The 25,483-nt window shown below is 51.0% G+C and overlaps 1 protein-coding gene across 2 annotated transcripts; it reads right to left on the bottom strand.

The window, feature by feature from the left end:
- Positions 1-18,345: 18,345 nt before the first annotated feature.
- Positions 18,346-25,219, bottom strand: Krt85 (keratin 85). 2 transcript variants are annotated; one of them, NM_001401219.2, is made up of 9 exons: positions 24,727-25,219; positions 22,382-22,590; positions 21,863-21,923; positions 21,634-21,729; positions 20,869-21,033; positions 20,545-20,670; positions 19,934-20,154; positions 19,193-19,224; positions 18,346-18,802 (listed from the first exon to the last, which is right to left on the bottom strand). In NM_001401219.2, the coding sequence occupies exons 1-9, from the start codon at positions 25,144-25,146 to the stop codon at positions 18,609-18,611; spliced, it is 1,524 nt and encodes a 507-aa protein (NP_001388148.1). In that variant the 5' UTR covers positions 25,147-25,219; the 3' UTR covers positions 18,346-18,608. The 2 variants fall into 2 exon arrangements, with proteins under 2 accessions (NP_001388148.1, NP_001008811.1); NM_001008811.2 differs by lacking the exon at positions 19,193-19,224.
- Positions 25,220-25,483: the final 264 nt, after the last annotated feature.

The raw sequence follows: 25,483 nt of genomic DNA on the forward strand, positions 1-25,483 counted from the left end.
GCTCATTCCTTCATCATCCAGGAAATGCACACTGGGGGTCGCCTTGGCTGTAGCCACAACGCTCCTCCCTGGGGATTCAGCCAAGACCTGGGGTTTGCAAGAGGGTGGTGTGGAAAGAGCTTGGGGGAAACAGGTTTTGACCAGTGGATGATGGAGAAGTTGCAGTTGTGGGGAATCTTCTTCAATGACCAGGCTCTGAGACTAGGGTTCTGACAAGGTACTAGAGGGTAGTAAGCTCAGTGACTGACTTGGTGTGCTGGACCTACTGGGAAACTGGAAAAATATGGTGTGGGGGGTCACAGGTCCTGAATGGGGCCTATTCCTTCCCTAGAAGGACTTGCTGAAGGGGATAAGGCTGGGATGCAGGGGATTGTCCTTAAAGCCATACTTTCTAAATTCAGCCTTATCCTTAAGTTTAGGTCACGTGATGGCTCATCTGGGAGGATTTCCCAACCTGGGTGTCTGAACTCATAAACCTTCCCAGGCACACGTCTCTGTCTCTGGATGGCCTTTGAGGATGACAGCTTTAATGGAACCATTTCCTGAGTAAGCTTTAGCATGAGCTAAAAATAGCCCTTTGCTTGTCCCACCAGCACCTCACCTCTTGCCCTCCCCTTGTTGGGGTGTGTGGAGTGTGGGCTAGGCACATCCCACAGGGAGCTTTGGAATGAAGACCAATTGCTCTGCTGTGGAGACTTGTCAGGAAGCCGGACCACACCTGATGAAGGGGGTGGGGCAGAGAAAGGGTCTGTTCTGGGCCCCACCATCAGGTCTCCACAGTTTTGGGCCAAGGCATGGATGGTGGGATAGGGGCTTCTGGTGTGAGAGACCCACCATGGGGTTGACCCTGAGGCTTGGGGCTGGTGGAATTTTTGTAGTTGCTGGAGGGAGGGAGAGGTTGGACTGCTTCTTCATGCTAAGCCTTTACAGATTCACAGCTGCCAGACACCCAAGAAAGACCCAGCTCTTTGTCCCCCTGCTCAGGAGGGGAGCCTCGGGTTTGGTGGTCACACAGGACCAGGTGCTTGAAGTGCTGAGGGCTGTAAGGTCCCCAAGCTCTTCCTCAATGCCACGTTCTTAGGCTAGCTCATCTGTCTCAGACCTGGGGTTAGAGTCAGGTGGGTTCTTTCTCTGAGGGACTCTGTCTAGACACATACACCTCCTCAGCTTGAGGAGCCATGGGGATGGTCATTCCTGTCTGGCTTTGTGGCATAGACTCAATATTCAAGGGGCCATTGTCAACCGAGGGCCTCTCACCAGCTCTATATGGGGCCCAGGCTGCTCTGGTCCTTTATATGTAAAGCTGGGGTGACAGCCAGCACATACCTTGCTGTCACAAGAGCAAATGGACCCAGCCTAATCCATGGGAAGGGCCACCCCATCCCAACTCCATGCCTACAGCGTGACTGGGTCTGGGTTGCAGGTGGCCAACAAGGCCATGTAAATGGAAGGTGTCATGGGCCAGTAAGATGCCAAATACCACACCTTGGGTCAGCAGAAACAGCCATGGCTTTATGAGGCGACCATCGCTACCTCAAAAATCCCAAATTAGAGTTCACATGTGTGAGTGCCAAAGAACAAAGACACTGGGACCAGGGAGCCCTAGAAACAGACACAGACAGGAAACTAACAAGGGCTGTAGATTGCTCTCCCTCACCAAAGCTGGCTCTGCCCTTCTGGTTCCAGCTGTGATTGGTTCTAGCCCTGACCAAGGCCTTATAAAGGCTCTGACTGAGACTACCCTTCAGTCACAAGACCTGAGCTCTGTGCCTGCCCTGGGCTGCTGGATGCCTGGGTCACCCAGGGACTAACCTGTCCCAGCAGCCTGGGCCACCTGCTGGCCCTGTTCAAGGCCTCTTAGTACTGCCTGTTTTTCTGGGCCCATGGCTCCTACCTGTCTATCTTCCTGTGCTTTTCTAGCTGCAATCTGCCTGAACGCCTGGCTTCTTACTCAGTGTGCTCTGGGTTTGCCATTTCTTCTTATCTTCGTGTCTCAATATCCATGAGCCTTTGCTTTTGTTTTCTGTCTTTGCTTGTAGGGTTGTTGGTCCTGCATCGGCTCCACCACAGGGATCAGCCACTTGGGGAGACAGGATGCAGGAAGTTGACCACACTTACCCCACACTGTTGCTGGGCAGGTGTAGGGAAGCCCCAGGACAGTGCTCTGGGAGTGGGGAAGTGCAGTCTGAGGCTCGGACAGCCAGAGCTGGTTCAGGGGTCCCTGGGCCTGTGACGAGGCTGGACCTAGGGGTAAGAGGGGGAAGGGGACTGGTCTCACCGGAAGAGTCCTTGGCTTCACTTGTCAGCAGACTTGGCTCGAGCTTGGTGGTGGTTGTGGCTGGGAGCACAGAGAGGCCTTCTACAGGAGATTAGACAGTGGCTCTGTAGGCCAAGACCATCTCCGTGGCTCCCCACGGTTGATCCCTAACGAAAAGAGGCAGTTCATGGTTTTAAGGCATTTATTGTCATGGTGGAAGGTAGATGTGTGAAACCACAACCCCCTTTTCAGGGTGGGCCTGACATTAAATAAACTTCAGGAAGGAGTGTCTGGAAAGGAAAGGTTATTGGCTGAGCCTCTGGGCCTTTAGATACCTCATAAAATGGAGATCTGTCTTGAGTCTATGTGACCTGTGGTCATGTCCTTTCCTACCTGTGGGGGGCTTGGGGCATTACCCTTATGTGACTGATGGGCACAAATCTATAGGGGGCCATGGCTAGTGACAGGGGCCTGGTACCCCAGAATAGGCAAAGCGCCTACCGTCCCTACAGGTTCCCTGGGGCTTCTAGCCTTAGCTCAACCAGGAACCAGGCTACCTCTCACGGTCCCACACTTGCTTAATTGAACTGTGAGTAATGCACTCATGGTAAACATTAGTAGGTAGGTCTCCATACACATCCTTCAGATTCCTTAACACAAATTGTTCAATGTGGGCCTGTGGGACCCGGGGCTTGCCTGGGCCAGGGACTACCTGTGTGATGCCTGACTAGTTGCAGAAGTGATATTTCTTTGTGGGAGCCTGGAAGTCAGGAAACAAACGCAGATACAAGTTCTGAGTTGGACATGGTGTGAAAGGTGAGTCAATCTCTGTAAGGCTTCTTTCTTTAGCCGTAAAACGGTGTGGTGGCTGGGCTCTATGATGGACTAGCCTGCCGGTATATGTGAAGTACGGAGATCCCCCCCCCCCCCAAGGCTGGTTCAGGCCTTTATGATCCCTCTTCTTTCAACCTTGGTCTCTCCGGTTTTGTTTTCTGTGAACCCATAGTGCAGAAAGGTCAGTGGGCACCACCACACATCTGACACCTGCATATTGCAAAAAGTACTATGCTGCTTACAGGTCAAAGAAATTTACTGCAAGCCATTTGTCTTCCAGGAGCCAGCTGGTCAGCGGGGTCAATATGCAGATATGCCCCAGTTAAATGGTTACTGACAAAGCAGACCCTCCAGGCCCACCGGTGTGGTAGGTGCACCTGTCTCAGCAGCTCAGAGAAGGCGCAGCAGCCTGAGGCTTGGAAAGATGAAGAGCGTTTCAGAAAAGCACAAGAATGCTGTAGGTGTGCGGCTATGTGGGCGGAGCTCAGATGACATCACATCAAGAGGATGAACTGGGGTCCATGCCTATGAAGAACGCTCATGGGTAAGCCGATCCTTTTCTTGTCAGTGCGATAATACATCACAGAAAAAGCCCAGCGGGGAGAGGTCTGTTTTGGTCACTGTCCAGAGGACTTGGTCCACCATGGGGGAAGGTGTGGTACTGGAGCTGCTCGTATCCATGGCAACGAGCTCGGGGCTCTGCGTGCTCCATCTCAGCAGTCCAGGTAGAACAGAGATCAGGATGGAAACAGACCAGGTTATATCAGTAAGCTCCGCCCCTATGATCCTACACTGGCCAGCTAGATCTCATGCTCGCAGTGGTGTCAGCAGCTAGGGGCTGAACCTTCTAAATACCAGCCTGTGGGGGTAATTTCACACCAAACCACAGCACCCATTTTCAAGGTTGTGCTGGAACCTACTGGAATCTGTAGTCAGGAAAAGAAATCAGGGCCTGGGGCGATAGCTCAGTGGGTTAAGACTGTTAGCAAACTTGAGGACTTGAGTTTGGAATTCCCAGATCCGTATAAAAGGGTGAGCATTGGGAAGCGATAGCCACTCTGGGAGTTCACTGGCCAGCCAACCTGGATGAATCAGTGACTTCCATTGCAAGTTCCTCCCGTGATGCTACACCACCACAGTGAGGCAACCTTAGGGGCCCAGTGGGAGTTTACCATGCTGTTTGGATTTTCTGTCTCCAAAATAGTGAGAGCTGAAGACCTTGTTTTCTTTTATCCCTAACTAGCCTCAGATACTTTGTTGCAGTAACATAGTAATGTAACTGTGGATGGACACATCCACGAATCCCACTCTTGAGAAGCCCTCAACCTCAGGTCTGAGAGTAGCAGGCTTACAAGGGGAATGTCATTCACCGTAGCATTATTTTTAAAGAAGGAAGTTGGAAGTGGCTCAGCTACCATGGATTGGCCGGAGATGAGTACATGGTGATACATTCATGACATGGCAGAAGCTGTGAAGGTAGAAGGTGACCAGAACGTAATGTGACATGTGACGAAGTTGATGTAGGTGTGAAAGGCAGGGTGTAAGCTGGGGTCCAGGGTGTGAGATGGGGGCCAGGGCAGAGCTGGGGGTCATGGCGGGAGCTGGAGACGAAGGCATGAGTTGGGGGACCACAACACGAGTTGGGGACCACAACATGAGCTGGGGACCAGATGGGAGCTGGGGACCAGGGCTCTAGGTGGGAACCAAGGCACGAGCTGGAAGTCAGGGCAGGAGCTGGAGACCAGAGCAGGAACTAGGGACCAGGGCGGGATCTGAGAACCAGGGTGGGACTTGGGGACCAGGGAGGGAGCTGGGAGCCAAGGTGGAATCTGGGGATCAGGACAGGGAGCTGGGAGCCAGACCATTTCCACGGATGCCATAAACATAGTGCAGAGCCACCACCACTTAAGTCACAGTGGTGAGGGAATCCTATGTGTTGCAGAGGGTTCCTTGGAGCTGAGGAGACAGAGGAAGGAAGATGGAAGGCAGAGCTTCTTTGGAGGTCAGTATATGCAGTGATGCCACTGTGGGAGAGATATGACATAGGAAATTGTTGGGAGAAGCCACTTCCCATGTTCCTCAACCTGGGAGGGCTTCTTGTAGGAAAGGGCTTTCCCTGATATGTCCTTGGGAACTGGCTCAGGGGATCTGGCTCTGGGCGAGGGAGCCCTCTAGTGGGAACATTGAGGGAATTCTGTTCAGCCTTTTCAAAGGTCATTGGTGACTCAGAGAGCTTCCCTGCCCTCCCCTGTCCAAGGATACAAGCATGAGGTGTGGATGAGGGTGGTTAAGGAAGGGGTAAGGCGTAAGTGTGGGTGTGGGGGTGTGTTGTGTCTGTTGAGTGGAAGGACCGGGTAGCTCCTATGGGATCTGAGACAGGAAGGTTCTGGTCTTGGGGGCAGCCTGGAAGCAGGCCTCAGGAAGTGCCCAAAACTCAACCCCTATTTCCACTCCACCGGTTGTTTTCCACATCTTGGGGACACACCTTGGCCTTCTCCCTGACCCTTAAGGGCCTCCACTCAGCACCTCCTATGACCCCCCCATCCTTTAGCCTGCTTTCCTCCTCTGACCTTCTCATGGTGGGTCTTAGGATCTCAGGTGTACCTGAAACCCCTGTGGGTGCTGTCGGAGCAGACAGTGTTTTCAGAGAGCTGTGGGCAATGGAGATTGTTCACACTTCCTCTCCTGAAGTCTGAGCAGGGGAGGTCTAGTTGGTTACTGCTCTGGACACGGCCTCTGTGAATGCCTCTAGGCTGAAGGTGAAATGTCCCCTACTACTGGCTTATGTTTTTGAATACTTGGTTCAAAGCTAGTGGTACTGGGACCTTTGGGAGGTGGAAATAGCTGAGATAAAACAGGGGAGGGCCTTGATGGTTACAGCCCCACCCTGGATCCAGTCCATTCCTTCCACTTCCCATCACCTATGACCTACTGCTGGCTTCATCAGACACAGGATAAATCACTCAGCAACCAAGCCTTTCCCCACCATGATGCATGGTACTGAGCCTGAGTGAAACCTTTCTTCCCTTAATTCTATGAGGTGTTCTGTTCAAGCCAACAGGAGGTTGGCTAACACCAGGCCTAAGAGTTCAGAAGTTAGTTCAGAATCACAAACTGACTTTGGGCTCACCACAGAATCATCTGGAAGACCGACCCTGGGTGTTAAATTTGCTTTGTGGCGTTTGTACTCTCGTAGCTGCTCTTACTTAGAAGCATAACCCTATTCTGGAAATCAGAGGCAACATTTCAGCTGGAAGTGTCACTCCAACCCCTTCCTTCTCCCCACACTAGCTACTTACATGCTGCCATCCTGCCTGCTCATAGCTTCCAGGGCTTTGTGGGGTGGGGCCCTGAAGTGGAACCTTCTGGTTTCCTTGGAAAGTCAGTTACATCAAATGATGTCTTGCTGGGGCACACAGGTAAGAAGAGGTTTTGCTAAGGCAGACATGTGAAAGAATGTTTCACTGAAGCAGACACAGGTGAAAGAATGTTTCACTGAAGCAGACACAGGTGAAAGAATGTTTCACTGAAGCAGACACAGGTGAAAGAATGTTTCACTGAAGCAGACACAGATGAAAGAATGTTTCACTGAAGCAGACACAGGTGGAAGAATGTTTCACTGAAGCAGACACAGGTGAAAGAATGTTTCACTGAAGCAGACACAGGTGAAAGAATGTTTCACTGAAGCAGACACAGGTGGAAGAATGTTTCACTGAAGCAGACACAGATGAAAGGATGTTTCACTGAAGCAGACACAGGTGGAAGAATGTTTCACTGAAGCAGACACAGGTGAAAGGATGTTTTGCTATAGCAGATACAGGTGAAAGAATGTTTTGCTGTAGCAGACACATGAAAGGACCCATGATGTTTAGAAGGAACATAAATATGACCCTGTAGACAGTGGGGTCTTGAACGTTGGTTTGTCTTGCTCCACCTCACTATTCTTCACCACAGCACACAGGTATTGGTTCACCTTAAATTGCATTGCTGAGCTTGGCTTGCGGTGAGGAAGAGGAGGAGGAGGAGGAGGAGGTGGAGGAGGTGGAGGAGAGGCTGGCCATGAGCACTTGGAGAGAGAGGGGAGAGCAGCAACAAGAAGACAGAGCAGAAGCAAGAAAGCAAGAGAGAGGACGGGGAGGGGACGGGGTGTGTGTGTGGAGCAGCCCCTTTTATAGTGAGTCAGGCACACCTGGCTGTAGTCAGGCGACTGTGGGGCGGAGCCTAGACTAAATGCCAACACCTGTCAATCATGACCACTGATGCCTAAAGCGTCCTTTGAAGGTGGAGGAAATAGGGCTAAAGAGACGACTGAGAACCTGAGAGCATCGCCCTTTAGAGACTGAGGAAGTAGGACTGGAGGGACGGCTCAGAGGTTAAGAGTACAAGCCCTTAAAAGACAGAGGAAGTAGACTGGAGAGATAGTCCTGAGTTTAAGATCACTTGCCAGGGCTGGAGACATGGCTCACAGGTTAAGAACACCAGCCCTTTAAAGACTGATGAAGTGGGGCTGGTGATAAGTGGCTCAGAGCTCAACAGCACTTGCCCTTCAAAATGGAGGAAACAGGGCTGCCTGCAGAGATAGCGCAGGTTAAGGGCACTTGTCCTTTACAGTGTAAGAAACAGGGTTGCACACATGGATGGCTCAGCGGTTAGGAACACTTGCTGTTCTTCCAGAGGCCCTGGATTTGGCTGAGAATTGCTGTGACTATCCCCAGTGTATCTGATGCCCTGTTTTGGCCTCAACAGGTACCTGCACACATGTAAGACACACACACACACACACACACACACACACACACACACACACATGTGGGAGAGAGAGGGAGAGATTTAAAAAAATATCTTTTTTTTAAAGTGAGAAAATATAAAGACTCTCAGACAATAGCTTAGGGAACCTGTCGCCACCATCTGCCTTCCAAGAAATACTAGCCAGTTACAGCAGTGCATACCTGCAGTCCTAGCGCTGGGGCTGCAACCTGTGGTTGGTTGGCTCCGACGCATTTAGTTCTGTGGCAGAGCAGAAACAGCATGTGGAAGGGCTGGACAGAGGAAGGCCACTGGCCTCATGGCATCAGGAAGCAGAGAGGAAGGTCCAAGAACAAGGTTGGTTCCCCAAACACCGCAGCCTGGAGATTTGTTTCCATTCCTGTGCTTCAGAGCGGCTCACTCAGGCACCCATGCTCCAGCCAGCTGGCACTGCACTCTGGAAGAAGACAGGCACTTTCCTTTATCCATACCCCTCCATGCTTCTTTCAGTCCCACATAGGGGATGATCTTTAAGGTTGAGTGTGAGTAAATGTGGAGGGAGCACGCCCTGTGGAGGGAGCACCCCATGTGGAGGGAGCACGCCCTGTGGAGGGAGTACGCCCTGTGGAGGGAGCATGCCCTCTGGAGGGAGCACGCCCTCTGGAGGGAGCACCCCCTCTGGAGGGAGCACCCCCTCTGGAGGGAGCACACCCTCTGGAGGGAGCACGCCCTGTGGAGGGAGCACCCCCTGTGGAGGGAGCACGCCCTGTGGAGGGAGCACGCCCTCTGGAGGGAGCACCCCCTCTGGAGGGAGCACGCCCTGTGGAGGGAGCACGCCCTCTGGAGGGAGCACCCCCTCTGGAGGGAGGACCCCCTGGCTAAGGTTCCTGTCCTTCTGATGCATCTCACACTCTGGAATAACCTTCTCCAGGAACCTCCGCCTGGTGCAATAGAACCCCTGCCAAAGTTGACCATGTACTGAGATTCAGCTGGCCTTGCCCCATTTGTGACCAGAGCCAGCTACAAGGGATCTTCTGAAGGGAGCTAAGATGCAGCGTTGTGCCCTTACTGGGTTTATTATCCCCTCATCTGCCTCCTGTTCCCACGGGAGCTGGGTTGTTCAGAGGCAGCACGTCCATCTTATTAAACTTCCTTGCGCTTGTTCCTCCTGAGGCACCTGTAAGTTTAGCACATTGTGGGTCCAGACTGTCCAGTCGTTCAATACAGCAAGGGCCTCCTGAGGACATGGTCTAAGCTAGTAGGCAAGGGACAAGATGGTGGACAAACATACTTCAAGAACAACCCACATTGTAATGGTCACACTCCAGGGTTGGGTGTGAAGTATGGTGGTTGTCTTGGTCAGGGCTTCTCTTCCTGCACAAACATCAGGACCAAGAAGCATGCTGGGGAGGAAAGGGTTTATTCAGCTCACACTTCCACATGGCTGTTCATCACCAAAGGAAGTCAGGACTGGAACTCAAGCAGGTCAGGAAGCAGGAGCTGATGCAGAGGCCATGGAGGGATGGTACTTACTGACTTGCTTCCTCTGGCTTGCTCAGCTTGCTCTCTAATAGAACCCAAGACCACAAGGGGCTGGGTCCTCCCCCCTTGATCACTAATTGAGAAAATGCCTTACAGCTGGGTCTCATGGAGGCATTTCCTCAAGGGAGGCTCCTTTCTCCGTGATAACTACAGCTTGTGTCAAGTTGGCACACAAAACCAGCCAGTACAGTGGTCATAGGGAAAGATTCCAAGGGTTCTCCCTTGTATGTTTGCCCCGAATGGTGCCTGTGTAGAGCCATAGGGAGACATAGGAAATGTCAGTTTCAGGAATATTGCAGTCAAGCCTGGGCATGCCCACGAGGACTAATGATCACCAATAGAAGGGAAACCGGAGGCTTGCTAGAGTCTTGGCCTGAGAGGTGGGAATGTCAGGGTTGGGTGTGCTACAGGGTCTCCCTGCTTGCCTCAGAAGAGGTGAGTTTCAGCTCCAACCACTGCTTCAGACTGCCTAGGGGCATTTTCACTAGGGGCAATGTCACTAGGGACTTCCTCCTGTCTTTTATGTGGTCAGAAGGTCCCTCCACAGCCTGATAAAAGAAAGGCAAGGAGATCAGGTCTCAGTGTGAGATCTTGTGTCCTCAAGTCCTTTGTCCCCAGGACAGTCAGACACAGAATAGAGACATGGCGGTCCATTCTTATCTCCTCAGTTCTGGCTGTGCAGCCAGGAACATCAGCTCCTGCTCTGATTTGGTGTCCAAAATGGGAGCCCACAGCAGAGGCAGTGCAGATTTTCTTTTTTTATCTTTAATTGTTTTTTTTTTTTTATAGCCCAGTCATTATCTCTCTCCTGTTCTGCCCACTGACAGTTCCTCATCTCATTCCTCCTCCACCCCCATCTCCACAAAGATGTGCCCCCCACCACCACCACAAGGGCCCAACAAACAGCTGACTGAGACAGACGGAGAGACTTACACCCGACCAATGGGCTGAAGTCTCAGACTCCTGTGGTTGAATTGGGGAAAGGCTGGAAGAAGTTGAGGAGGGCGGCCCCATAGGAAGACCAGACCAGCAATCTCAACAAATCTGGACACCCCCGCCCCCAACCTCCAGATCTCTCAGACACTGAGCTGCCAATAAAAGAGGCAGCATACACTAGCTGGTACAAGCCCTCCAACCCCCGACACATACACAGTGCAGTTTATTATTATTATTATATTTATTATTATTATTATTATTAGTAGTAGTAGTAGTAGTAGTAGTAGTATTAGTATTATTAGTAAAGTTCTGGGAGCCCAGGCTGCAGGCACTGTTGTGTTTTGTAAAAAAAAGAAAAGAAAACCAAGGATATGTTTAGTGGAGGTGCGGGGAAGAGGGTGTCTCTGCCGGCCCGTGCCGAGGCATCCCTTCCCCCTGAGGTACGGGCCACACACAAGTATAATATGAATAGAGCACGGGGAAGCGAGTAGAGACTGAGAAAGGCAGGGGTGGGGGGAGGCCGGCCAAATGAGCACAGGGAAGGGGGTGTGTGAGGGAATGGGGAGAGAGGGGGAGCAGGAGCAAGAAAGCAAGAGAGAGGAGGGAGGTGAGCAGCCCTTTTTTACAGTGAGTCAGGCACGCCTGGCTGTTGCCAGGTAACCGTGGGGCGGAGCCTAGAGGAAATGCTAACCCGCACTGAAGGGGCTTCTGCAGCAGGAGCCAGTGTACTGTAGAGTCCCCTAGGATGCAGGAAGTTACAGGTGGCTTTTGCACAGTGGGAAAAACTTTGGTTACTAAGTAGGGACATTTGCGGGCCCAGCCCCCTGCATCAATGAGAGCCTGCTCACGCCCCTCAACCCTCAATGCGTGAAGCGTGAAGCATGAGAAGAAGTACCTGATCAAGTGCCTTAACAGCAGGTTCAAAGCCTTCATCGACTTTGAATGCTGCGTATCCACCCGATGAGTTCATATGTATCTGCGACCCTGACTACCAGATCCCAGCTACCACGCCTGGGAGGGATAAGGGCTGCACAGTTGTCACAGAGAATATGCTGTCACCCTGGCATGTTACATGGAGCCAGGACCAAGAGGGGGTGGATACTCCTTCCCTCCTACCCAACCCTGGATCGATGTCCAGGTTGAGGGGCGTGAGCAGGCTCTCATTGATGCAGTTGGGGCTGGGACCCCAAAAGTCCCCACTTGGTAACCAGAGCATCCTAAGAGAGTCAGTGAATCTTCAGGAATTCTTCCCAAGGCATTCTCTGCCCCTACACTTTCTCAGGACCTGAGAGATAGAGTCCCTTAGAATCCTTTCCTTGTCCACAGGCTTAATACTTTTTTTCCCTCCCTCCTCTCTCCCTCTTTCCCTCTCTCTCTCCCTCCCTCCCTCCCTTCCTTCCTTAAGACAGGTCTTTGTTGTGTACTCCATGCTGGCTTGGAGCTCATTTGATTATGGAGCCCAGGCTGGCCTCTCAGGTGCTAGGATTATAGGCAAGCACCATCACACCTGGCTGTGTATCTATCACGCCGTGACCATAGATCCCTGCAGGTATCCATTGCATGGAATACGGAGGGAAGGAACTGGAGTCCAGCCTGCAGTTTGTGTGGGGTCTGTGTGCCCTGGTGGGAGGCTTCGCTTGCCTTGCGGTTGCCATCTTTTTCTAATTGGCTTCTAGGGATGCAGACCCAAAGAGCACACGGCTTCTGGGTCTCGCCCATGGGCGTTGAGAATTTTCATTTCTTGTCCTGGGGGAGGCTCCTCCTAGGCTGACAATGACTCGTTCCCTTCTAATGTCCTTCATTAGAAGACCAGAACAAACGTGAGAAGAAGCAGGAGGCACCAGACAGACACCAGGGCTGAAGAGCAGGTAGGGGGCAAATGTCACCAGTGAGAGAAGGCAGGGAAAGGCCCTGGGGCCAAATCTTGAACCCCCGATGCCCTTCAAAGCACCAGAGGAACATGGCTTATTGATAAGTCACTCTGCAATAAACGGTCAAGCTCTGCAGCTTTGTGGTGTGTGTGTGTGTGTGTGTGTGTGTGAGCTCTGGAGCTCAGTGCAAGTGTAAATCCTTTGCTTCAGCCAGACATATTTGCCAAGCAAACTCATGGGATGACTGTGAATTTACCCCTTCCCCTTGAAGATATGGACAAAGTCAAAGATGATTTTACCACCACTACCACCACCACCACCACATGGTTCTAGCGATGAAACCCAAGCCTCCTGTATGCATGGTGAATGCTGTACCACTGACCATTGTTAGCCCTAAGGAGATTTGCCATCAGTTTGCCCTGGTTATTCTAACCTCGACTCTCCTGGAATCAGATCATTTTTATCACCTCAAGACATACAGCAAGGGGCTTTTCCTTCTTCTGGGGTAGAGCAGTCAGTCACACACCTTTCAGTGGGCAGGTGTCCAGGTCTAGCTCCCAGCTGGGCATACGAGGGCTGGTAATTATAGACTGAGAGTTAGTTGCAGCCCAGGATTAGTCTATAATGGACAAGCCGTGCGAACCACACTCTGGAGGCTGAGCTCTCCTGTGTTAGCTGGGGCCATGCTGGTCCAGGAAGGAGGGATCATCATAGCATTTGCTTGATGCAAACCACAGTGCAAAGAGAGGAGGTCCCAGTGACCCAGCGAAGGTCACTGTGACCCAGCAAGGTCCTCACAAAACTCAGTGGGTTGAGTCGAATCTCCAGAGGCTGATCCGTGAGCTAGGGGAGGCCAAGCGGCAAGCAGGTCAGGTGGCTGAGACTGCCTGGGCTCCCTCTGCTTCACATCTGGCATTTGCTTTCTTCCTGTCTTCATGGATGGCTGCCACCTTTGGAATGGGCTTAGGTGGGAACTGTGCTGACACCCCTGTGTTGTTCCAGCATGTTCCGTGGTCACTCTGCAGTTCGTGGGTCTGACGGATGACTGTTGGTGTGATTTTTCCCATTTCTCTGGTTGACTGGCGATGTGTGACTTGTATTTTCACAGGACTCATCTGCATCTCCTCCTCTGGTTTTCTTTAGCGGCCTCGTTTTCCACTGAGATCCCTTTGTTTTTTGCCCCCCCCCCCCCACCTTGGGGATCTGCAGCTTTGCTTTGTCCTTCCATTCACCCATAATAATCCTCTGTGGTCTCACTTTGCATGCACTTGTGTCTTCCCCAAGTCTACTTTTGTCTGCTTTCTTTGCTTGATGTCTGTTATCAAACAGAAACTTGGCCAGCATGAATGTGGTCAAGTCTGTTTGTTCTTCCTTTAAGGGCCTTTTTGTAGTAGCTCCACTGTAGTAGAGATGCCCTCTTGTAGGAGCTCCAAGGTATTAGATATGCCCTCTGTGTAGGAACTCCGTGGCATTGGAGATGACCTCTGTGTAGGAGCTCTGCAGTATTGGAGATGTCCTCTGTGTTATAGGAACTCTGTGGCATTGGAAATGACCTCTGTGTAGGAGCTCGAGATGTTCATGATGTTCTCTGCTTTTTCCCATGGCTACATTTACACCTCTTCCTCTCGCACTTGGATCATCAAGGTCACTGGTCAATTTGAACTTTATTTTTGTACACACGGTGAAGACGATTCTAATTTATTCTCCTTGCCCAAACCCCATGACCTAAAAGGAAAAGGCGGTATGGCTCTGGACTTGCAATGCTATGCTACTAGAGCATGCTGGACTCTGTGGGTCACAAGTTGAGACCCAGAACAGAAGGTTCTTCTTCGATTTGTAATTGGCCCTTCCCAGCCGATAACTAGACAAGTTACAGCTGCTCTTCATCTCTCTCCCTTCTCTGCAGAGTGGAAACAACCGTGCACGTTCTGACAAGCCTGCAGAGTCAGTCTGATCATGGTGAATAACATCACATCTCTAAAGGTACCTCGTAAATGAACGTTGGCATACAGACACACAGCAACGTCACTAATTATTGTCCGGGCTACTCCAGCGCTAACATTTCTTCCCTCTGCTGGCTTGCATGTGAAATCACATGAGTTTTATAATAAAGTGGTACAAAAATGAAGGAAAAGAGGCCTAGATGTGGCGACACTCAGCTGTAATCCCAGCATTCTGCCTCCCAAGTGCTGGGATTAAAGGTGTGTACCACCACACAGCTACATGGTAGGGAATAATGTAACCAAGGCCATTGATGGCCTACAGGGATTCCTCATTGGCTGTTCCTTTCCAAACTCCTTCCTTCCTCTCTCCCCAGCACCATAAACTGGAAGCCACCCTAACTGAGGCATAACAGTGGGGTGATGATTCTGAGTTACACAACTTCTGCTGTGAAGAGATTTCTGATCTCTCCTTTTGTCCACAGGTGTGAGCTGTTCCAAGGGTAGTGGAATGGTCTATGGGGACCTGGGTACTCCCATCTCTTGTGACCCAGAGGATGTGGTCATTAGTAGTGGTGTCAAGTGCTCTTCTCCTGTACAGTCTACTGGTATGATGTTTATCATGAAGGGAAATCAGGGCAGGAACTCAAAGCCTGGAAGCAGGAATTAAAGCATAGGACACAGAAGAGTGCTGGCTTCTGGCTTGCTCTCCATGGTCTCTCAAGCTTGCTTTTAATACAACCCAGGACCACCTGCCAAGGGGCAGCACCACCTCATGACCTGGGCCCTCCAATGGCAATCATCAATCAAGAAAATTCGCCACAGACACGCCTACAGGCCAATCTGATGGAGGCATTCTCTCGCTTGAGGTTTCCTCTTCCTAGATGATCCTAGCTTTGTCAAGCTGACAAAAAACAAAAGCAAAACAAAACAACCCCCCAAAATCCAACACAAACAACCCCTAAACAACAAACAAACAAACAAACAAACAAACTGACCAGAACATAGTCCCAGAAAGTGCCACCTGTGGAGGTCTGCTCAGCATCTCCGCTGGCTGCCTGGGGTGAAATAAAGACAACTTTTAATGGACAGCTTTCCCTTCTTGTTCAGGAGATATCTACTTCCTGTATGTTCTTTGATATTAACATAAAAAAGACCTAGAAAAGATACCACCAACGAAAACATATTTTGGCATAAGAGTACACATTTGTTCTCCAGTCATAGCAAAGCCTTTGGACAGTTTTCCCTGGTAAAGAAGTTCTTCTGATGCCTTGAGATGTGTCTCCCACAGTCTCAGAGGTGAGGCCATCATAGTAGGGCAGACAGTCATGGGGTTGGAGCTGGAGCTGGAGCTGGAGCTGAGAGCTTATACCTGATCCACAAGGAGGAGGGAGATGGAGAGGAGGGGGAAATGGGGAGAGGGAAGGAGAGGGAGAGAGGGAGGAAGAGGGAGAGAGGGAGGGAAGGGGAGAGGGAGAGAAGGAGACAGTCATTCACTCTAAGGAAACCATGGGGCACACTGGCTGTCTTGTCTTGTGGGGGACTGAGCAGGGATTTCCAGGTGTGCCCAGGTGTGTAGGCATAAACTTTTCCAACTACTTTTAATAAGCGTTCAACCTCTCTTCTAGCCCAGCACGCAGCAGAGGGTAGTGGAAGAGAAAAAGTTATTAGGATATGGGGGAAGTGGATAGTTCTTTGGGGTCGAGCTTGATCTTGTCAGCAGTTCAGTCCCGTAGCAAACACCAAGTAAGATTCAGCAGCTGAAGACACCCTTTCACCCGTGTGGCCCAGCAAAACATCTTTTGACATAGCTGACCTTCCAGCAAACCAGAAGTTTCCTTTTCACTGGTGACAGATGTCAGAGGCAGGATGAATGGACTTTTCTTACCTCAAGTCCTTCCAGTCAGGCCCCCACATGGACAAAAGCAGGTCTTGGTGCTGGTGATTTAGTTGCAATACTGTTTAATGAGCAAACACTTTCCAGGGTCACCTTGCAGTGCCCACATGCAGAGAGCAGCGGGGGGTGGGGGTGGGGGACGTGAGTGGCCCCAATAGGATGCGGTCCCCATGTGGTCCCCAGTAGGTTGTCTCCCTGTGGGCTCACCTTACAGTCCCTGGGCATTGTGGGGAAATTCCGTTATTCACTGTGTCTGCCTCAGGAGCAGTAAGATGAAGTTGTGTTTCCTAAGACCACAGAGACTGAAACAGGAGACAGAAAAGGACAATGGGGCTAGAGAAGGAACCATCCTGGGTGTTTATTAGAATGAGGAAGCAGAGGGGTTGGGGGCTGGATGGAGAAGGCTGGCTGCTTCGGGTGGGGAAGGAATAGACAGCTCAGACCAAGCTTATGGTTATTTCAGAAGAGCTGCAACCCATGCTCCCAAACCTTCCGGGAACTTTATGTTTGGGGAGAACATAGAACATTTAAACAAGAATTAACTGCAGAGGGCTGACTTCTCTGATGAAGATGTTAGCTTGGTTTGTGATGTTTTGAAGAGGAAGCAAGCAGACCATCCTCGTTGTTTGGGTTGCTCACTTTTCTGTCTTTACCTTAATCTCAATTCTAGAGACCTTGACTCCTTTAAAGTTCTTTCCCCAGAGGGCAGTTGAGCCAGTAAACTGCTTGCTGTGCGAGCACCGGGACCCCATAAAGCACTTAGGTTTGGTTATCAATGATTATAACCCTAATGCAGGCTGAGGAGACACCCATCCCAAGAGCTCATGTGCACCATTCTAGCCAATCAGCCAGCGCCAAGTTCAGAGAGACCCTGTCTCAAAAGAAGAGAAAGCAGGAACACTTTCCTTGTCCGGTGCGCATATACACATATATGTAGGCTTAAAGCTTTCAGGATGGACAAGAAAGGAAAGTCTGTGGGTTTAACAGTGATATCTTGGTGTGTTGAGTTGACAAGGGGTCAGTTGTTCTGGCTAGTTTTATGTCAACTTGACACAAGCGAGAGTCATCAGAGAGGAGGGAGCCTGAAGTGAGACAATGCCTCCATAAGCAAGCCTTAGGGTATTTTTTAAAACTAATGATTGGTGGGGCGGTGCCATCCCTGGGCTGATGGTCCTGGGTTCTATAAGAAAGCAGACTGAGCAAGCCATGGAGAGCAAGCCAGTAAGCAGCACCCCTCCATGACCTCTGCATCAGTTCCTGCTTCTAGGTTCCTTCCCTGTTTGAGTTCCTGTCCCGACTTCCTTTGACAATGAGCAGAGCTAAGGAAATGCAAGCCAGGGGCTGGGGATTTAGCTCAGTGGTAGAGCGCTTACCTAGGAAGCGCAAGGCCCTGGGTTCGGTCCCCAGCTCCGAAAAAAAGAACCAAAAAAAAAAAAAAAAAAAAAAAAAGAAATGCAAGCCAAACAACCCCTTCTACCCACAGGTTGGTTTGGTAAGGTTTCATCACAGCCATAGTAAGGTTAATCAGGACAACAGGATGGTTTATTTTGCGGGGAGGATATATTGTAGGGAAAGCTGGATCTATGTCCAAGTCAGCAGGGACAGAGGAGGAGAAGAGGACGAGTGTATCAGGCTTTGGGAATGGACGGGAAAAGGAGGAGTCACAGGGATGAGTGGAGAAGGTCACCTTGTGACCTACGGTACTGGCTTTTCAAAAATGCTGGTTACTGATGTGTGACTGACTTAAGACTGGTTGGTTGGTGCAGGCAAAGAGTGTGTGTGTGGGTGGGTGGGGGGTTGCTGACACAAAACACACACACTTGCATCACAACAGTATTTATTGAAACACAGATGGGGTCAACCCAGGAGGCAAGGCACCCACAGACAGAAAGTGGTCATAGTCCCCATCCCGCTAGCTCTCCCTTGGACAGTTTCCTGTGCACAGGCAGGGGAGGCCTGAGCGAGTATGGGGCCTTTGAAATGTGCAAAGGCTTCTTGAACAGCAAGACCTGTTCAAAGCTCCCTAGATAGGGGCTGTAGGTAGTAGGCCTCCTCAGAGCATAGACTGTTTCCTGGGAGGTAACCCAAGAAGTGTAGTTACAGCAGGTTGCCCCAAGGAAGGCAGTCAGCCAGGGAGGTTAGCAAACCCAACCAACGATAGCCGGGTGCTTGCTGCCCCTGTACCTGGGGCCAGAAGGGGAAGCTGCTTGGGAAGGTTTCTCTCTGGTTCTTGGATGTTGGGGGCATGGCTGGGTGGTTAGGTCATGCTTGACCCAAGAAGGCCGTGTTATTGTCACCCTGGGTGACTGGTCGTATCCCAGAGAGCTTGGTGAACGATACAAATCATTTACAAGTATTTGAAGACATGTTAGGGTTAAGGGACGGGTTGGGAATGAATGACCTTCTAAAGTAAAGCCAGAGGAGAACTGGGAGACAACTCCCTAAAAGGAGAAGGCAGAGGAGAGTGGCCCTGAACTCTTTCCTCTAACAGGAGCATCTAGAAGATTCTCAAGCAAGCACACATTTTCCATTCACACACCACTCCACTCTGGGGCAGACAGGTGGCTCATTTGGAGGTCCTGGCACTAAGCAAAGCGCACAGAGCGGCTGCTCCCACAGGTGAAGCTGGAGGCACGGGGCTGGCAAGGAGAGCAGGAGTCAGGGGCCATCACTGTGATGCTGCCCCCGGTGACAGAGGGTCCAGAGGCAATCTGGCGCCCTGGGGTAGTGCCATAAGTGAGGCCCCCACATGTGACTCCTCCACGGGAGCTGCTGACACCTGTGGGAAGAGGAACAGGAAGAGATGAGAGGCTTGCTGGGGTGTCACCCACCCACCAGAAGTCTCTGAGGGCTTCACACACAGGACCTGCCTCCTCCTCAAGGGATCAGTTGCTGACAGGTTCTACTTTTCAACCTCAAAGCACATCTGGAGAGGTGTGAGGATTTCTAGACTCATTTCCCTGGACTGCAGTTCCTGGTGACCACCAATAAGGGGCACTCAACTTTTTGGATACCCTTTCCCACCCCCAGTAGTCCTTAGAGAGGAGCCTTGATAAGAAGAGGGACTGAGGAAGTTGGGGAACATTGGGGTTCAGTGGGGTAGGCCTGTGATCAGCTTTGCCCATCCCTAAAGCCGTTTTTCTAGGGGGCATTTCCAGCAGATACTTACAGACATTCACAGAGCCCACACCCTCGCATAGCCTAGGGGAAAAGAACGTGCCATTAGTTTCAAGCAGTGAGCTGGATTCCTTGAGACAGTTGCCTGGGGACAGACAGGGTCAGCTTTTGTCCTAGGTAAACTCTATCTCCTGAAAGGAGGAAGGGCTCCCCCAAATCCTCATCAATTGTTGACTTTCTTTTTGTGATGTATCCCTAATCCATGGAGACCAACCCTCTTTCTTTAGAGCAGCAGTGAGTGGAATTGTGACTTTCACACACTGCCTGCAATCAGAGTGACTGACCCTGCTGAATGCCAGTAGTGCTTTCAGCAAGGATTAGATTGAGCTAGATGAATACAGGGAACATCATCCTTATTACACATGAGCTTAATGTCAAAGGAAGCTATGAACGGGCTCTAGGAGGCCAAGTGTAGGGTTCGAGCTCTGCAGCTTAGTAACTTTGTGTCCTTGGGACATTGAGCCAATCTGCTTCTGCTTTTGGATAGGAAAAATGGTACCTTCCTGACAGAATGGAGGATTAAAAATGGGCACTTGACATAGAGCATGTGATATGTGATAGGTAACCATTAGTACTGAAGCCTGGCCTGGAGTAGGGTAGTCAGACTGTGTGTCACATTTAGGAACAGACAGTTCCCTGGGAGGACCAGGGTCATCTCCTTCCATCCAAGGTCTGACAGGCCTTAGACAGCTTGTCCCTCACATCAATTCCCACAAGGTTCTCCTCAGCTCACCTGTGCTCCTCGCCCTCCAGCAGGCGCCTGTAGGTGGCGATCTCGATGTCCAGCCCCAGCTTGGAGTTCATCACCTCCTGGTACTCCTTGAGCAGGCAGGCCATGTCCTGCTTGGCCTTCTGCAGGGCAGCCTCTAGCTCAGCCAGCTTGCCGCGGGCATCGGTGAGGGCGGCCTCTCCCTGCTGCTCTGCCTCAGCCACAGCAGTCTCCAGCTTTGCTCGCTGTGGGGGTATCGAGGGGGTATCTTGTTAGAACATGATATGAGTCGGGCGGGGCCCCAGCTGGGCTCCTCCTAGTGTGTAGAGCAAGAGAAGAGAGAGCCCTAGAGAGTCCACGGAAGGTAGTTAGCTCTTCTGGCAATCCAAAGAAGAGAAGGAGGCGGGAGGATTTTCAGCATTTCGCTTTGCTGGTGAACAATGGCTACTGGATGTCAGTGAATGTGTCACCCCAGTGTAAGGGCTGTATGAGATGAGGGAAACCCTGCCTTCTCTCTAGGTCCCTACTACCTCTCGAGCTTTATTGGAGCCATGTCATTTCATTCTAGCGGGCCAAGGGCCTGGTGATGCTGCCTGTCTCTTCTCATCGCTTGCTTGAATCTCCCTTCAACCCACCTGGCACTTGGCGTTCTCGATCTCAGCCGTCAGCCTCTGGATGATGCGGTTCAGCTCGTTCATCTCCTCCCTGGTGCGGCGGAGGGTCTCCCCGTGCCGGATCACTGTGGCCTTCATCTCCTCACACTGGTGATTGGAGATGGAGACAGACGTTCGTGAAGCACACAGTAGGACCATAACACCAACGAGTGTGCAGCTTGTACATTTCCACACAGCAGTGCTGACCGGCCACCCCAACCTGAGATCAGCCTGCCCTTCCCTTCCCAGTCCTTTTCTATTAGACACCTTGCATGGCTCCTACAACCAGGTCTAGGAGGCAATCACCTTGGTGCGGTACCAGGACTCAGCCTCTGCACGGCTGCGACTCGCGACGTCATCATACTGAGCCTTGATCTCAGCCACGACGCAGTCCATGTTCAGGTCCCGGCTGTTGTCCATCTTGACGATGACGGAGGTGTCTGAGATGTGGGCTTGGAGAACACGGACTTCCTGTGGAGTCAGCAGTAAGAGCATTATACTTGGTGACTTTTCTGGGCTTGGCGCCCATTCCTGGGGACAGTGTTGATTCTCTGGAGGAAGGTCTGTGATTCCTGCCCTTTCCTCCTTGATTCACACATGGACACAATATAGAACACCCAAGGCAGGAGCCCTAAACCTCACCTGGGGCCAGCCTCAGACTTGAAAATGGAAGATGTGTGGGAAAGGCCTAACTTGAAGACCCAGGCAAAGAATCTGGATTTGAATGCCCAACAGTATCTAGTCCACTTTAGACCTTCGCACATGGAATTCCTTTTATATCCATCTACAGATTAGCATGCACACACACTCTGACATGCAGAGAAGTCCACAGGCACAGGAACAGAAGCCAAACATATAGACATGGCTATCCTTATACCTGTCCTTATATCCTTATACAGATGCCTGTAGCTCTGTAACCCGACATTCTACACCCTGTGCAGTGGGGCCTTTTCACACGGCTGTGGGTGGTAGGTTTATCCATGTAGCATGTTGCTGTGCATTCTCAGACATGGGCCCCTGAACCTCCACCCTGTCTCTGTGTGTCTCTGGCATGCGAGTGAGTGAATCTACCTCTTCATAGAGACGCTTCAGGAAGCTTGACTCCTCCACCAAGGCCTCCACGTTGGCCTCCAGGTCCGATTTACGTAAGTAGGCGCAGTCCACATCCTGATGGGGGGACAGAGAGGAGGGAAGGCATGTGTGAAAGAGTCCGAGGGTAAGTGGTCTCGCTAGCCCTGCAACTGTGCCTGGAGGTCACAAAGGTGGCTCCTCCCTCTCTGCCCTGCAGGAGGACCCTTACCTTCTTTAGAACCACAAACTCGTTCTCTGCCGTAGCCCTCAAAGCCACCTCCTCTTCATACCTGCATGTGGAGAAAGGACTAGAACTCAGAGCTGGAGCCTCAAATCCTGCTTCAGCACCTAGCCAAGTTCTTCCAGGGGTCATAAGAGGGATCAGACCTTTCCCGTCTGACATTGTCTTTGGGCGATCTGTCTGTGCATTGCTCCCAGCTAGGTCTTATCTCGACTGGTATTCTCAAGTTCTTTGCCTCTGGGGCAGATTCACCCCAGGTCTAAATCATTCTGGCATCCTAGTACTGTGCTGGCATGGAGAGCCTTCAGTCTGGTGCCCAGAGCAGGAAGGCAGGCAAAGAATAGAAAGACAGCAGTGGGACTCCCATGCGGACTCCTATCCTAATGCACTTGGTCCCCTGGACACACTCTCCAAGGCCTGGGATGTCCTACGGGGGACCCTACAGATGCTGCAGCAGAGGCTTCTCGTCCCCTTCCCTCCCGGTGTCCTGTAGGCATGCACACTCACCTCTTCTTGTAGCCCTCCATGGCTTCCTGCACGTGGTTGAGCTCAGCAGCCAACCTCCCGCCGTCGGCCTCCACACACTCAGCCTCCCGCCTGAGGGTCTCTATGTAGCCTCCAAATAGTGGCTCCAGATTGCTCTCACAGCAGCGCTGGTTCTGGTAGAACTGCCACTTGGTCTCCAGCAGTTTGTTCTGCTGCTCTAGGAAGCGCACCTGTCATTCAGGGCAAGGAGAGAGACAGAGTGGGAGTTTAGAAAGTGTGTGTGTGTGTGTGTGTGTGTATGTATAGTGTGTGCATATGATGTGTGTATGTGTGGTGTGCATGTGTGTGTGGTGTGCATGTATGTGTGTATATGTGTCTGAGTGCATGGTGTGTGTGTGGTGTGGTGTGTATACTGTGTGGTGTGGTGTGTACATATGTGTGGTGGTGTGTATGTGTATATTTATTATGTATGTGTTTTGTGTGTATTGTATGTGGTGTGCATGTGGTGTGTGTCTGTGTGTCTCTGTGTGTGTCTGTGTGTGTGGGGAGGTGTGGTCTGAGGTGTGAGGTGTGTGTATGTGTATGCGGTATGTGTGTATTTTGGTGTATGTGTTATGTGTGTGAGTGCGGTGTGTGTGTGTGTGTGTGTGTGTGTGTGGTATACTTTGCCAGAGCTCTCTGCCCTTTCATGCAGGCTGAGAAACACAACTTTGGCTCAAAGCCAGAGGTCAGGCTGCAGCTGCAGTTCTGTGGTTGGAGATGGACAAGCTGTTGAGCCTCTTGCCATCATGCTCCTCACTTCTGAGATAATAGTGGTACAGCTATGAAAACTGAGCAGGTTCACACATGTAAAATGCTTAGTACAGTTCCTGACATGTAGCAGGGATAGCAAGTCAATAAAGCTACTCTAATTACCAATGGTCCCTCAATCATCCATTCCTAACAAACACATCATCAGTACCACTGTGTGGTACCCAGGCCTGTGCAAGAACACCCCCACATGTGTGCACCCTATACCAAATGTGTGTACACATACAGCACACACACAAACATACACATACCACACACATAGACTTCATGCATGTGCTCATACATATACACCACACACATACCACATACCATAACACAATACACACACTACACCATACCACATACATACACTACATGCACACACCACACCAAACCATAGCACACAACATCATACACACATACACCACACCACACACACACACACACACACACACACACACACACACACACACTCTACCCAATACCTCCGTGGCTCTCCGTTGACATCTATGTCTAAGACCTTTATTTTTTCTATGTTCATGTCTTCATCTGTTTCAGTGTTTTCTTTATCAATGTCTGTTTTTTTCCTGTTTTTATGGCTCGCTCTCTCTCTCTCTCTCTCTCTCTCTCTCTCTCTCTCTCTTAAGGTTTTGTGTCACTGCAGAGTGATGTCCCTGTCCACTGCCTTCACTGGTATACAGTGCATCTGGTGTCCCCAAGCTTCCTTGGTTCCATTTCTCTGTGTAATGTGGATATTAGGATCTACCCATGAGATGATTTTGAGGATTTATTAAGATCACTAAAGAAATATGTCACTCTTCTGGTCTCTAGAACCTAAAGTCAGACCTGCTCTGCTAAAAGACGGCTTTAGACTCCATTCCCATAGGCCCCGGGAGACATCTGCCAGCATTGATGGGTAACCTTCCAGGCAGGCCACCTCCCTATTCCTCTTCCAGTGCTCACTTCCTTGTTCAGCTGCCGTATGTCCACTACTGTCTTTGGGAAAGACAGTAACTATTGACATTTCTCCAATGATTGCTACTGTCCTATACTTTCCATAACTGCACCCCAGAATCCTTGAATAAATCATAAGGCTGGTCTTGCTAGTCAGGGCTGTATCCTGCTTGGGGTGTCACGTTGCTAAGTTGTCACAGCCAGTGCATGAAGAGGCAGTGTGACCTGCACAGCTCCTTTCTACTTCCGCTGCTGCCTAGACAGCCACTGTGCCTTCTGTTTGTGTGGCCTTCCATTCTCCTAACCCTCAGACCCCAACCAAGCTTCTGGGGACACCCATGCTTTTCCTATTACACACACACACACACACACACACACACACACACACACACACACACACACTTTAAACTGTAGACTCCGTTTCTAGACTACATAGTGACTTTTCCAAGTACCCAAAGAAGTCAGTGGATCAATCCATTTATCTATGTGGATCTATGTGGTCTGCATTTCTCCCCCTCTCCTGTCCATAACCTGGCAGCCAGTTTGTCTCCCCAACAGACTGGGACCTTCCCATGGAAGGTCAGCGCTGAGGTCTGCTCTGGACCATTGCAAGCCACACCCACCTTGTCGATGAAGGCCGCGAACTTGCTGTTCAGACACTTGATCTGCTCCTTCTCCTCATGCTTCACGCACTGAGCATTGGGGTCGATCTCCAGGTTGAGGGGGGTGAGCAGGCTCTCATTGACAGAGACGGTGGTGATGCAGGGTGGGCTTGGACCACAGACGCCTCCAGCTCGGTATCCAAAGCTGCGTCCACAGGAGCCAGAGCGGAAGCCCCCAACAGCCATGCGTGGCCCGCAGGGGCTCGGGTTACAGAGGCTTCGACTGCTGAAGCCTGTCAATCCCCGGTAGCAAGACACTCCTCGGAAGGGAGCTGCGCTGATGCAGCAGCGGTTGCCAGTTTTTGGGGCCACAGCTGAGCAGGAGCTGAAGTTTCTGGTAACTCCACATCCTGGGCTGATCCTGTAGGAGCGACAGGACATGGCGGGAGCTGGACGGTGTCTACGCGGCTGTGGGTTTGGTGCAGGTTGCAGAGTGTGAGACTTGGAATCCTTTGGGTCTCTCTGATCCTCTGAGGTCCTTTTATTGGTGAGGAGAGCTGGGGTTGGCCGTGTAAAAGCAGTGAAAAGCCATTTTATGTTGTTTATGGGCTTGGGGAGGTTGCCAGGAACTCCTTAGGGACTCATCTTAAAGGTGAGCTCAGAGGTGATTTGGGCCCCGTGAAGGATTGAAGATGTTATTACGGACACTGGGAAGCACTTTTCATCTTCAAAGCTCTTTACACACATTAAGTAATTAATATTCACACAGTCTCTCTGA

The sequence above is a fragment of the Rattus norvegicus genome, chromosome 7 (genome assembly GCF_036323735.1).
Source record: "Rattus norvegicus strain BN/NHsdMcwi chromosome 7, GRCr8, whole genome shotgun sequence".
In the NCBI taxonomy this organism is placed as follows: domain Eukaryota; kingdom Metazoa; phylum Chordata; class Mammalia; order Rodentia; family Muridae; genus Rattus; species Rattus norvegicus.